Source organism: Manis javanica, chromosome 4, assembly GCF_040802235.1.
Source record: "Manis javanica isolate MJ-LG chromosome 4, MJ_LKY, whole genome shotgun sequence".
NCBI classification, from domain to species: Eukaryota; Metazoa; Chordata; class Mammalia; order Pholidota; family Manidae; genus Manis; species Manis javanica.
Genome location: NC_133159.1, coordinates 43,391,417 through 43,406,528, shown reverse-complemented (window position 1 = coordinate 43,406,528; position 15,112 = coordinate 43,391,417). Strand labels below are relative to the sequence as shown.

Genomic DNA, 15,112 nt, shown 5'->3' with positions numbered 1-15,112 from the left:
CTCCATAGTCATAAAGTTAATAAATGCCCTCATGATATTTAGGTTCTGAACCTAATCAACCTCAATAACTGTATATAATCTAAATGTAGCATTGATAAATTAGGTTTTTATCTATCAGAGACACAGTGATACCAAGGATAAAACAATTTGCTTATTGTTTTTGTTTTATTTTGTTCATTTATTTTGAAATATTTACTTGCTTTGCTTTGCTTTCACTTGACTCTTCAGACCTTTTAGAATAGGAATCAGAAAAGAAGGATATGCCAAAATTAGATGTTAACTTAAGCATGAAAAGACAAAGGAGTTCAGATAAGGGGAACTAGAGCATAGGATCAACAACAATAATCCAAAGACAGATGAGGTGGAAAGAGAACCAGCATTTTTCTACAACATTCCATTGGGCTTTGCTTGTCAAGTGGAATGAATGCCCATTGATGAAGAAGCTGCTGCCTCATCAGGAGTTTCTCTGCTCCTACTAGTTTGTCAGGCCCTGGTTTTAGATGAACACAAAAAAAGTGAAACAACTGAATGTGTGTTTTTTAGGTGGTAGAATTTGTTTGATTAAGATTTATCTAAATGGGAGGTTAAAGAGGTACTTTGTCCAATAAGTTTCCTTCTCCACAACTTACTAGGAGCTGCTATGACATCAGTGTTTCACAAGATTCTGTAGGAGGTTTTTGAATCCTATTAATTACTTTCTTTATGACTGGGAAGGCCAGTGGGGCTCAGAAAAATGATTAATTTGACTGAATTATATCCTATTTTCTCCATCTTTACTAATGGGTTATGATTAGTAAGACTCTGCTAACTATTTTGTTTCAGGACTCACTGTGCATCAGAAGGGTCACAGCATTATGGAACATTTGGAAGGAAAATAGGGAGACTAGGAGGCTAGAAATCACCCGTAATTTTATTACAGCTTTTACTAACTTTCTTCTAGTTGTCAACAATATGTATCACATAGTTATATAATAATATATGAGCAGTTTTGCATCTCTAAACTCATAACAAAAGCTTCATAATTATAATTTTAAAATTAAGTGTATGCAGATAGGCAAATGTTAACTAATTTCATTTTTCCTCCTGCTGTCATCATACTACTATAGGGGACATCTTATATATGTTCCTGCTACCACTATCTTCACCTTTTAAATTATTTTCTAAGATTAAATTTCAAGAAGTAGAATTACTAGGTCCACAAGTATAGATATATTTATAGCTTCCTATATATATTATCAAATTGCTTTCCAGAGAAATTATATTAATGTGAAAGTATAATAGTGTTTCAGGGTAGTATATTCTGAGGCATCATCAAACAAAGGAAATCTCTTATCATGGAAAATACTTTAGAAAGACACTTTTAAGAAATTAATTAGAAATGTACACTTGCAATTTTTAGCTTCATCTGCTATGTCTCATCAAACCAAGGCTGATACTTGGCCGATACTCATCAGAACTTCTGATAGCTTCTTTTCTGAACATTATATCTTATTTATGTGTTTAGAATATTATTTTTGCATCAAACCCTTTCTTCTGCTGACTGTTTTACAGCTAACTAGAATTGCTAAAAGCCTCCCTATTGATTTTTCCCCTACAGGCACAGGATGGTCATGCCACTTACTTGAGATTCATTATCATATCAGCCTTTGATCATTTTGCATCTGTGCATAGTGTTTCTGCAGAGGGAGTAGCAGTCTCAAATCTTTCTTAGTAATTATAACAAAATACTCTTGAAGGATTTTTAACAATATATTTATTTAAACATAAACTTGTCATCGATATACTTTATTAAAGGGATTTGTAGCAATGTGTTTTAGTTTTCATTTATTTTCTCTTCAACATTTTGTGTAAAGGAATTTGGCTCATCAGTCAGCAGTGATGACCACCATGTGGAATATAAGAAAGCTCTTGCTTCAATATACAGCTTAATAAAGGAAATGACCTTACATGAAAACTTAACTGATAATACATTGTATCCCCATAGCATCTAACATGGTGCCCTTCAGATCTCAGTGCATTAATTTTTTAATTTATTGATTGATGAAAAAGGCTAAAAGTAATATTGACAGTAAACAATGTACAAGTTCAGAAAAGAGAAAGTACTTATGGGAAGGTTTATTGAGGCGATGGAACTTGAGCTGGGTCCTGTATGATAACCATTTGAATTTTTTCTTTTAACTTTATTTTGTCCTGATTTGAAAACCTCAGAGAAGAGTTAGGAAACACAGGATCTTACTTCTCATAGACAACCATTTTTTTTTGGGGGGGGGGTAACGAACAGGATAGGACATACTGAGAGGAAATAAGACTTCTCTGAATATTCTTTACTTATATATAGCTTGACTTTGGAAACATAAATAACTAATATAGCCAAAACTTGCAATAAAATAAATTCCAGAACATTGGAAACAAACAGAAATATGTGAACCTAACTCTATCACAAGTTGATAAAAGCACACAGGAAAAAAAATGGCATTGGAACATAGTATTTTGTCTGTACAGTCTGTATTAGTCTCTTAGGGCTACCATAATAAAGTACCACAAACTTGGTGACTTAAAACAGTAGAAACTTATTTCCTCACAGTGCCAGAGGCTAGTAGTCCGAAATTGGGGTATTGGTAGGGTTTGTTCCTATTGGAGGTTCTGAGGGAGAATGTGTCCCATGCCTCTCTCTTCGTTCTGGTATTGTCGTCGATCCTTTGGCATTCCTTGGCTTTTGGTACCAGAGCTCTAATCTCTGCCTCCATCATCATATGGCATTCTCTCTGTGTGTCTTCACATCATCTTCCTTCTGTGCATATCTGTTCTGTGTCTTCCCTTCTTATAAGGACACCAGTCATATTGAATTAAGGCCCTCCCCTACTCCAGTGTGATCTCATCATTACTAACTACGTCTTCAGTGACCCAATTTCCTAGGAACATCACATTTACAGGTACCAGGGGTTAAGAGTTAAACATATCTTAAGGGGGTTAAGACTTAAACATATCTTTTTGGAGACACAATTCACCCGCAACACAGGCTTAGTGAAATATATTTGTGATGGTTAATTTTATGTGCCATATTGCTTGTGTCCACAGTGCCCAGATATTTACTAAAATATTTTAGATATTTCTGTGTAGGTATATTTTGGATAAAATTAACATTTAAATTGGTGACTTAGAGTAAAGCAGATTGCTCTCCATACTGTGGGTGGGCCTCATTCAACCAGTTGAAGAACTTAACAGAAAAATACTAACCTCCCCTAAGCAAAAAGGAATTCTGCCAGCAGATGGCCTTCAGACTTATACTGCAACAGCAGCTCTTCCTTGGGTGTCCAGCCTGCTAACCAACCCTACAAATTTTGAACTTGCCAGCCTTCATAATCATGTGAACCAATTCTTTAAAGTCAATTCCCCCCATTATAAAACACACACACACACACACACACACACACACACACAGGTTGTTTCTCTGAGGAACTCTGACTAAACAGATTTTGGTAGATAAGGAGAGCTTCAAGGAATCTTAGACTTCATTTAATTTATTGGTAGCAATATTATACTTTATCTTGAAACTATTTTAATAGCCTATATGTGTTAGGGCAATACAAATAAGTTATAATGATAATGTGGTTAGGAATCAAGATTATAGTTTAAAAGAAAGAGATTCAAGTATAATATCAAAGATATTAAGTAAATTCCTTATGGTTTAATTATAATTGAAAATACCAGTATAAACTCCCTGTCTCTAAGAATATATACTTCTTCATTTGTCCACTGAAAATGTCTGGAGGCCGTGACATCCAAATAATAGTGAGTACACCAAGTACCAAGATTATGATCTCTAAATACCCTTCCCATTAATTGGAACCAAGGTTTTTTGGAGGAATAGCTGATACTAAATCTGGGACAAGAACTACATAAGATGAGACTGGGACATTTACTGTACCAGAAAGTAAAGACAGGTGAGTCATGTCAAAAGGATATAGGAGCCAAAATAAGGCATTCTTATTGGCCAAAGATGGGGCAATTTGAGCAGAAAATAAAATAACATCTGCAGTTCATTGAAACATATTTAATATATTTTTTTAATGAATTCATTTTGATACGAGAAAGGAAACAGAAGAGTAAAACCATTCCTATACACTAACAATGAACCAACAGAAAGAGAAATCAGGAAAACAACTCCACAATTGCATCAAAAAAAATAAAATACCTAGGAATTAACCTAACCAAAGAAGTGAAAGACTTATACTCTGAAAACTACAAGTCACTCTTAAGAGAAATTAAAGGGGACACTAACAGATGGAAACTCATCCCATGCTCGTGGCTAGGAGGAAGAATTAATATCGTCAAAATGGCCATCCTGCCCAAAGCAATATACAGATTTGATGCAATCCCTCTCAAATTACCAGCAACATTCTTCAATGAATTGGAACAAATAATTCAAAAATTCATATGGAAACACCAAAGACCCCGAATAGCCAAAGCAATCCTGAGAAAGAAGAATAAAGTAGGGGGGATCTCACTCCCCAACTTCAAGCTCTACTACAAAGCCATAGTAATCAAGACAATTTGGTACTGGCACAAGAACAGAGCCACAGACCAGTGGAACAGATTAGAGACTCCAGACATTAACCCAAACATATATGGTCAATTAATATTTGATAAAGGAGCCATGGACATACAATGGCGAAATGACAGTCTCTTCAACAGATGGTGCTGGCAAAACTGGACAGCTACATGTAGGAGAATGAAACTGGAGCATTGCCTAACCCCATATACAAAAGTAAACTCAAAATGGATCAAAGACCTGAATGTAAGTCACGAAACCATTAAACTCTTGGAAAAAAACATAGGCAAAAACCTCTTAGACATAAACATGAGTGACCTCTTCTTGAACATATCTCCCCGGGCAAGGAAAAGAACAACAAAAATGAACAAGTGGGACTATATTAAGCTGAAAAGCTTCTGTACAGCAAAAGACACCATCAATAGAACAAAAAGGAACCCTACAGTATGGGAGAATATATTTGAAAATGACAGATCCAATAAAGGCTTGATGTCCAGAATATATAAAGAGCTCACACGCCTCAACAAACAAAAAACAAATAACCCAATTAAAAAATGGGCAGAGGAACTGAACAGACAGTTCTCTAAAAAAGAAATACAGATGGCCAGCAGACATGAAAAGATGCTCCACATCGCTAATTATCAGAGAAATGCAAATTTAAACTACAATGAGGTATCATCTCACACCAGTAAGGATGGCTGCCATCCAAAAGACAAACAACAACAAATGTTGGCAAGGTTGTGGAGAAAGGGGAACCCTCCTACACTGCTGGTGGGAATGTAAATTAGTTCAACCATTGTGGAAAGCAGTATGGAGGTTCATCAAAATGCTCAAAACAGACTTACCATTTGACCCAGGAATTCCACTCCTAGGAATTTACCCTAAGAATGCAGCAATCAAGTTTGAGAAAGACTGATACACCCCCATGTTTATCACAGCACTATTTACAATAGTCAAGAATTGGAAGCAACCTAAATGTCCATCGGTAGATGAATGGATAAAGAAGATGTGGTACATATACAGAATGGAATACTACTCGGCCATAAGAAAAGGGCAAATCCTACCATTTGCAGCAACATGGATGGACCTGGAGGGTATTATGCTCAGTGAAATAAGCCAAGCGGAGAAAGAGAAATACCAAATGATTTCACTCTGTGGAGTATAAGAACAAAGGGAAAACTGAAGGAACAAAACAGCAGAATCACAGAACTCAAGAATGGAGTAACAGGTACCAAAGGGAAAGGGACTGGGGAGGATGGGTAGGTAGGGAGGGATAAGGGGGGGGGAGAAGAAAGGGGGTATTAAGATTAGCATGCATGGGGGGTGGGAGAAAGGGGAGGGCTGTACAACACAGAGAAGACAAGTAGTGACTCTACAACACTTTGGTATGCTGATGGACAGTGACTGTAAAGGGGTTTATAGGGGGGACCTGGTATAGGGGAGAGCCTAGTAATCATAATATTCATCATGTAAGTGTAGATTAATGATAACAAAAAAAAAAAAAGCAGTTCCTGTGTGGTGACCTCCAATGAGTTCTACACAATGGTATAAAGGGCATATAAAAGTGTAGGCAAAGGGTTTGTTTGTGCTTATACAGAGGATCAAAGCCTAATTTGGCTACCCCAAAAATGAACTAAGATACAATATGAAAAAGAACTTCCAACATCAGCACTCTCTGGAAGACTCATGCCAGAAGATGATCATCAAAAAACCCCAACAAAGATCCACGCGCTGCTACAGGTGTAGCTGCATTCATCCCACCAGTTCCTGGACTTGCCATGGGAATGAAGAAGGAGATATCTAAGCTGGCCTGTGCATACAGTAAAACAACAAATTTGACTGGATCTACACTGTTGGAACTCAACCAAGAATTAGGAGAAGTGCAAATTGTAGCACTCCAAAATCTTACAACTACAGACTATTTACTGTTAAAAGAACATATAGGATGTGAACTGTCCCCAGGAATGGGTTGTTTTAATTTGTCTGATTTCTCTCAGACTGTTCAAGTTCAGTTGGACAATATCCACCATATCACAGATAAGTTTTCACAAATGCCTAAGGTGCCTAACTGGTTTTCTTGGTTTCACTGGAGATGGCTGGTAATTATAGGTCTGCTTTGGTTATGTAACTGTATTCCTATTATGTTAATGTGTGTGCACAATTTAATTAGTAGTTTAAAACCTATACATGCTGAAGTTAGTATACAAGAAGATATGTCAAAGAAATAATCAATCTTCCCATGTTTTCTTCCACCTGCTACTTCTATAGCTTTTCTTCTTCCTTCCTAATTACAACCCTTAAATAGAATTCGTGCCTCATATCGAATTTACTGTGTATCACAATTCTTCCAAGTGGTAAAGATACCTCAAGACAAATGCTGGGCATAGAAGCCACAGGGCATAAATATGCAAAGAAGTAAAAAACAATAAGGCTTCTTTCTCACTTACCAACTTTACATTTCCCTGTATGGCCCCAGAAGATGACTGGTTAGCCAGAGACGGGTAAGATTCCTCAAGGGAGGAACAACCTAAGACAGGCACAGTCACAGGGGGGCCATCAGGTGAGGAATTGGGGATCAACAGAGGTGAGGCTTAGAACCCCCCTGCCTGTTCTGAGAGAAATCTTCTGCATCCGTGGATGTTTTATTGCCCTTGTCTAGCTTGGATTAACACATATTCTACAGGCACACACCTGATCATCTACATTTGCTCTTATGTTTTCTACCTTTATCTTGCGTCTACCTACCACTTCAGCATTTTCTTAAAAATAATAATAATAAAGAGAGAAATGTGGTATCCACATATAAATCAAGTATAAAAATCAAACGAATATTCATATTTGAACTGACTGTTTATAGTTCATAATGCATGATCAAAACCGAAAGTTTCTGTGATGACTGCCCTTGTACTATTCACCATGTAACTTATTCACTATGTAAGAATTTGTTCTCCATGTAAGAACTTGTTCATTATGCTTCAGAAGATTGGAGACTGACGAAAATTAGGCTTGGGGTGGATTAATGATTATACATTGAGCACTGACTCCCCTATACAGAATTTTATTGTTGTTAACAACCATTTGATCAAAAAAAATAGGAGAGATGCCCTCACCAAAAAATAAATAAATAAATAAAATAAAAATAAGTGTAAAACCAAACAAAACCCTCACTGGACACCATGAGAAATAATAGGCAAAATTTTGCCTTTGAAATTTTCTATTTAAGAAGAAAGAATTTTGTTGTGTATAAACTATATTTGTTATATATTTATATCCCTAGTAAATAAGAGGAAGTTCTTTGCACAATTCCTGCTTATAAATGTGGAAGGCATAATAGAATTAGAAAAATCATCAAGTGAAATAAATTTTATGTAGGCAACAAACAAAATTTATATAAAACAGCAATTTTGTTTGCTCACAATTCTGTGGATCTGCTGGTAGTTTTTTCCAATTTGTACCTGCTTGGCTAATCTCTGTGGTGAGCTAGCAAGTCCACTGAGGTTTAGATAGTTGTGGATGACTTCACTCTCTTATCTTACGGTGGGCAGGTTGGTTGGTCTAGCTGAACTATTCATCTCTGCTCTAAGTGGTTTCTCATCCTTCAGTTATAGCTCAAACTTCTTCACATCATGGTCTCAGCATTCTAAAAAGTGGCAAGAGAGGGACAACCCCAATGCATAAACACTTTTTAGTCTCTGCTTGCATCATATTTGCTCTTTTCCTATTTCCCCAAATCATGTCATGTGGCCAAGCCCAGAGTCAGAACAAACAAGGCCCACCCAGGCGCATGGATACAAGGAGGTGTGACTAAATTTTGTGAGGAGTGAGGTGACAGCTATTAATGCTAAAACAGTACAGTTAAATGCTGTTTGCCTCCTGATGTGACGTGATACAAAGCACACAGTTCAATTTGTGAAGTGCTGTTGCCAAAATTACTGAGCCTGAATTGAGTCAAGCCCTAGGGTTAACTTCCATTTTCTGGAGGAGAGGATAGAGAAGCAAGTAAAATCTGTTTCAAGGGACAGAGGAACAAATAAAAGGACACCAAAAAGAAGAAAATAGATTAACTGCTGTTAGTGCAACTCACTGAAATGCTTAGATCTTTGCCTTCTCTGCATTTGGTAAGATTTACTTCCTGGCCTTTGTTTGGGTAGAGCCATGTGATCACTTCTGGCCAATGATATGAGATAATTGACTTCTAGGCTGAACATTTAATTGCCTGCACAAGACCTTTCAAAGCCCTTTTCTCTTTGCCACAATGACCAGCAATGATGTTCTGTACACCAAAATTACTTCATCAATCTCAGTCTGGGAGTGAGACTGATGATGACAGCAGAGCTCCCAGTCTATCTGAGATGGTCATATAGAAGGAAATAAAGCTTCATTGTTTTAAGCTAATGAAATTTTGGAGTTGCTTTTTGCCCCAGTATAATAACCTGGCCTAATCTGACAGATACACAGATGAGTCTAGAATGTGGCTCAACGTACAGGACAAGTGACCTGGTTTCATTAAGTCAGTGGCAGGGAAAATATTAATTAAATTAGTAAAGGGGTCTGGTTTAGATTTAAAGACATGTAAGATCCCCAATAACCATATGCCATATGTACATCTTAGGTAGATGCCTATTTGAGCTAACCAACTGAAAAAAGGTATTTTTAAGATAGTCAGGGAAATCTGCTTATGGACTAAGAGTTACTGTTCATTTTGCCAGGTGTCATACTAGCATTAAGCTTATGTAAGAAAATGTCCATATTTTCCAGAGAAACTTGTAGAAGCATATAGAGATAAAATGACATCATCTGGGGTTTTCTTTAAAGTACTTAAGCAGGTAATTTTTAAAGGAAAAAGTGTTAGCTGAAGCAAATATGGCAATAAATTGTTGAATCTGGGTGTGGATATATGGGGCTTCATTGTACTCATACATTGATGTATGCTTCAAATTCCTCATAATAGAAAAATTAAAATAAATAATGCTACTGACGATAACTTTGTTCATAATTCTTTGCCTGCCCCTCAGATGATTTCCATGGAAATTTCCAGAAAATTAGCCAGCCAAAGTCAGGAATAGTTTTAAGGCTCTTGATACTTCCTGAAAATTTGCTCACCAAGATTTGTTGCACAAATTTACTCTTGGAAAGGTGGGTTTTAGATAAATAGAGGACAGTAGGAGAGGTATTTCAAGACCAACATTGGTGTGATCAAGGATCACAAAACACATTAGGAGAGTGGCAAATATATAAGTCTGACCAAGGCAAAGAGTAAGACTAAAATGGTACATTCAACCAGATCACAGAGAGCCTTTAATACTTCAGATATTTCCCCTTAACACTGGAGCCATATAAGGCTTTTGAGAAGGAAGGTGACTTAGAGCAACTGTGTTCATGTTCAATAAAATGAAATGCTGAGGATTTTCTTTTCGCCAACTCTTAAACTAAAATGTCAATAATTCTTTGGGTAAGAAACACTGCACCTAGGCTTCCAGATTGCTGGAAGACATCGTCAGAGGTTGTATGATTGATCTCCTTGGCACAAGCCTAGTAAATATCTCTAAGTCTTTTTTCTCTGTTTCTGCCTTCTGAGGATGCAGAGAACAAGTTTTCAGAGTAGTACCTGTAATACCACTGTGTACTGTGTGATATTTGAAAACGGCATCCTTTAACCTTCATTTTCACCTTATAAAACCACTCCATGTTTCAAGCAATAGATATAATCTGTGGCTTTCTCTTTTGGTTTTCACTGCTGAACCCCATCATCTTTTTTGAGTCACATTTGTCCCCAGTTGGCCTCCTGCATCCCCCTCATTTGGACTTTTCTCTAGCTGCCCAATTACTCCTTACTCCCACAGCGCTCTGGGCTATATTTAGACCTTTGAGTTTGCCGTTCCCTGTGCCAGGAGGACTCTTTCCTTAGATATCTATTCAATTGGCTTCCTCATTTACTTCAGATCCTTGCTGAATATCTTCTCAGTTAGGCCTTCCCTGGTGTCCAGTATCAAAAACAAGAGTGTCTCCCTATCCCCACAATATATACACCCTTGCAACATAACGAACACATTCAATCTTCCTTCCCAGTTTTGTTTTTCATGTTCTGGGACTAGCCACCCTGTGCCCTGTGCTTCACAGGTTCTTGTACTTTACTCCTCTTTTCTCACTACCATTAGAATGCAACTTAGATTTGTTTTCCAACTTGATATCCCAAGCACACCATGAAAGATGAGGGCAGTGCAGCCTCCTTTCAAGTGTGAAATGATTGAATTTCTTGAGGCTCCCACACCATTATAATGACAGCCCTGTTTCTCACTGTCTTGCCAATGGATTTCAGCCCTGAACAAGTTCACTATGGATTCAATGAGACCAAAGAAATGACAGTGAATGTTCTTGGAGTGAAAGAGTTTATGTCCAACTTTATTCCCACTGTGGCAGGTCAATCACTAGAATCCACTCAGAGTGAGTCTGCATGCAGCAAGCTGGTCTCTTGCCTCTAGGCCTCTCTGCCCCTGCAGCCATCTCTATCTCTGTCCTCAGCACTGCCATCACTCCAGTCTTGTCTCTGCTCTCCTGCAGGCTTGCGCCATGCCACCATGTCACACAGAGCATTGGGTGGAGCTCTTTATATAGAGTCAATAACAATGTATTGCCCACACATGTGTAGGAGCTGGCCAACCAGGTCCAAATGAGAATCCTGGCCATAGGAAGCTTCACTTATCCACACTCCACCCCTCCAAGATTCTCGCCTCTCAATCTATGTGCCCTCAAAACTCTGAATGGCCCCTGTGTGAGGAAGCTGGAACATTGTAACCAAATTCCACAATAACATAATACAATATACAAATAAAAAATTACAACAAATGATAATAACCCTCAAGCCTGAGGAGATCCATTGCCACCAAGTGGTCATCCTGACTGTATTCAAACCAGTTCTACTCAAATGAGTTAGCCAAAAGGACCATGGGTGGGACTTACAACACCCACCTCCTCCAGCCTCTCCAGCAGAAATCTTGGGAGACACACAGGCTGGTCTTGTTGCTTTGTCTCTGGCTTCTGCTTCATCCTCAGTGGCTGGAACCACTGCTCCAGTCTTACTTGTTGCCAGAGCTCTAGTAAGATTCTATTTGACTTTACATCCAATTTATTTCTGTCTGCTCCTGCCTTTATCAAATCAACCCACATCTAGGTCCTCATGACCTTCATAGGGCCCTTTAAATTCTTCCTTCGAGATCATATTTCCTTTTGTGCTTTCATTACTTGAGACTGAGGATAGAAGCAGAGCTTAGAGTGCTCCTTGACCTGGGGAGGGGGCTGCACCTCTCCTGGAGGAACCGGTGGTTGTCAAGTCTTTATTTCCTTTTGGGGTTTCCACCAGCTTTCAGCTGGGTGGGATTTCAACCAATGAGGGGTTGATGCCTCTGGCACTTTCAGGACCTCTACCCCCAGCTGCTCATCAAACCTCTGCTCCTCCATTTCTGGGCCTGATGGCTCTACTACACCCTCTACCTGCCCCACGGCACATGGCAGCCTGCACTCTCATGCCGCTCCTTCTCGTGCTACCACAACATCCTTCACCATTTCCACAACACCTCGTGGTGATGCCATTTCTGTCACCAAAAATTTTTCACCTCCTCAACAGAACCTCGCAGTTCACATTCTCATGCTGCCTCTTCTCGTGCTTCCTGCAGGAGGGCATCTTTCTCCCTTACAGCCTTTCTCAATATTGTGAGAAGAAAACTCCCCACCATTCCCGTGGCCTCACAGACACTGTTTCTCTAGGAATTCCCTATTTTGCTGAGGGCCAACTTTACTGGCTCAGGTGTTGCCTCTACCCCTTCCTAGTCTTGGGGTGGGGCCCAGTCCTCTAAGAGGCAAGCCATGTTGGACCACATGTCCACTGGGGAGTGTCCCCCCATCCATAGGTGCAGCCTGCTGAAACGCTCCTCCTATGAGGGCAGCCTATTCTTTTCCTTGCTCAACAATGAATCCTGCTGACTATAGCCAATTGTCTTGCCAATGGGTTTCAGCCCCAGGCAAGTTCACTATGGATTCAATGAAACCAAAGAAATGCCAGTGGAATGTTCTTGGGGTGAAAGCATTTATACCCAACTTTATTCCCATGGTAGCAGGTCAGTCACTAGAATCCCATCCACTCAGAGTGAGTCTGCATACAGCAAGCCAGTCTCTGCCCCTGGGCCTCTCTACCCTCACAGCCATCTCCATCTCTGTCCTTGGTATTGCCACCACTCTAGTCTCTGCTCCCCTGCAGCCTTGCAGCAGTGCCACCATGCCACTGTGTCACATAGAGCACTGGGCAGAGCTCTTTATATAGTCAACAACAATGTATTGCCCACATGTGTGCAGTGAGCTGGCCGACCAGGGCCAGGTGAGAATCCTGGCCATAGAAACCTTAACTTTATCCACAATCACTATCTTATCTGTTTTTTTTTCTTATTTATCATGTATATTGCATTTATTTTCCTTATTTATCATGGATAGCATGTGTCTATCTTTCTCCCACTAGAATGTAAGTTCCACAAGGGCAGGGAATTTTGTTGCTTCTGCTTATGACTGTTTTCAGACCTTAGAACAGTGCTTGGCACAAAGATTTTCAATAAACATTTGCTGACTGAATAAATGAACCTGTTTATTTGCATGTGTATCTCTCTTTATACTGTAACATCCTTGAGTTTTTATTACAACTAGCTCATAATATATTTTTGGATCACTTACTCTGTGTGGACCAGAACCTATTACAGTGCCTTACAAATAATTTTTTAAGGGATAGATTTATTTAATAAACATATGTATTGTTTTAAGGCATGGGTTTAATATTTGTTTAATGGGATGGATTGTTTAATATTAAAAAGAATGGATTAAAAAAGTAAGACTAATAACTTTCTGACCATGTACTCAAGCAGGGTAAAGAAATATTACACAAATGAAAATTATTGTATCTATCAGTCATTAATATGACTTTAAAGCATTTCACTAATGCGTTCTGTCTCAAGAATGCCCTTCTATTGGTGGGAGACTTCACCTAGGTGATGTTCTAACAGCCTTTTGTAGCTTGACCTTGAGAGCAAGCCTTCTGAAAAATATGTGGCTGTGTGTGAAGTTTTAAACACACATAGTGCCTTTTACATAGAAATTCCATTTCTAAGAATATATTCTAATGGAACATTCTTGGGGTAAAAGGGTTTATTACCTGGCTTGTTTTCCCAGGGACAGGCCCAGCAATGGAAGTACATCTGCATCCAACAGTCTGCAATCCTCCATCTCTGCCTCCACCCAGACACTGGAAAGAGCCCTTTATATAGTGGCTTAGTCAATAATAGCTTATTGCCTATGGGTGTGGAAGCAGTAGCCTAGCAGCAGGCCAGTTACATCATCAAGTAGTTTAGGTTCAGGTGAGGGTCCTGGCCATAGGAACTTCAGTTTTCCCAAGCACCAACATAGCATCCACGACAGTATTTCTCAAAGTGTCCCCAAACAGCAGCATCAGCCTCAGCAGAACTTGTTGGAAATGCAAACTCCGTAGCCCAACCCCAGATCTGTTGACTCAGAAACTCTGTGGATAGGAAAGGACTCATGAATCTGATTTGGATGTATACCAAAGCTTGAGAATCACTGTACTGTTAGCTATGACTAGAAACTAAAACAAAAGGAAACAGAAAAATAAGGCAGATACAGAACATTTGTTGGAAGAGAAATTACATAAAAAAACACATCAAGAATTGAGACCCCCAGTTATTGCTCAGAAAGACAAAAAGAGCTTAAAGAAGAGTGTCTTGACAGAGTTTCAGCCTCAGGCAAGTTCACTCTGGATCTGGCAAAACTGATTAACAACAACGAAGTTGGGGGTAAAAGGATTTACACGAAGCTTTATTCTCCTGGTGGCAGGTCAAGTGCTGGAATCACATCTGCCTCTGAAAGTCTGCATTCCACATCTGTCTCTGCATCTAGACAGAGCACTGGGTGGAGCTCCTTGTACAGTAACACTGACAATAATGGCTCATTGCCTACAGGTGTGTAAGCATGTGCCTGTCCACTAGACCAATTACATTATCAAGTAGATTAGGGTCAGGTAAGGGTCCTAGCCATAGGAACATTCATTTTCCCTACAGTCTGCTAGCTCACTTTCTATCTTCTGTGTCTTATTTTTCTTCATATCCTTGTATCTCTTTGTAGGGAAAATGGAAGTTCCTATGGCCAGGATCCTCACCTGACCCTAAACTACTTGATGATGTAATTGGCCTACTGGTAGGCTGATGCTTACATGCCCATTGGCAATGAGTCATTGTCAGTGTTGCTATATAAAGAGCTCTGCTCAATGCTCTCCCCCAGAGGCAGAGATCGAGATGGGCTTGTTGCATGCAGACTGCAGAGGCAGAAGTAATTCTAGCACTCAACCTGCCACCAGGAGAATAAAGCTTGGTATAAACACTTTTACACCCAACGTGCTGTTGTTATTCTGTCTCACCAAATCCAGAGTGAATTTACCTGGGGGCAATCACCCAGAGGCAAGACACTGAGCAAAGAAATAGAAGAGAAAAATAAAAGTATTTCAAGGGT

General features: G+C 39.1%; 1 protein-coding gene across 3 annotated transcripts in view; it reads left to right on the top strand.

The window, feature by feature from the left end:
• The window catches only part of IFT25 (intraflagellar transport 25), a 79,760-nt gene that overhangs the window by 37,723 nt on the left and 26,925 nt on the right, over nucleotides 1-15,112 (top strand). Inside the window, exon 6 of one of the 3 annotated variants that reach the window (XM_037021880.2) lies at nucleotides 1,598-1,807. The exons of the other annotated variants lie outside the window; for them this stretch is intronic. Coding sequence (XP_036877775.2) covers nucleotides 1,598-1,711 — 114 coding nt within the window. The 3' untranslated portion in view covers nucleotides 1,712-1,807. Of the gene's footprint in view, nucleotides 1-1,597; nucleotides 1,808-15,112 lie in introns of those variants that run through there. 3 annotated transcript variants of the gene reach the window in all.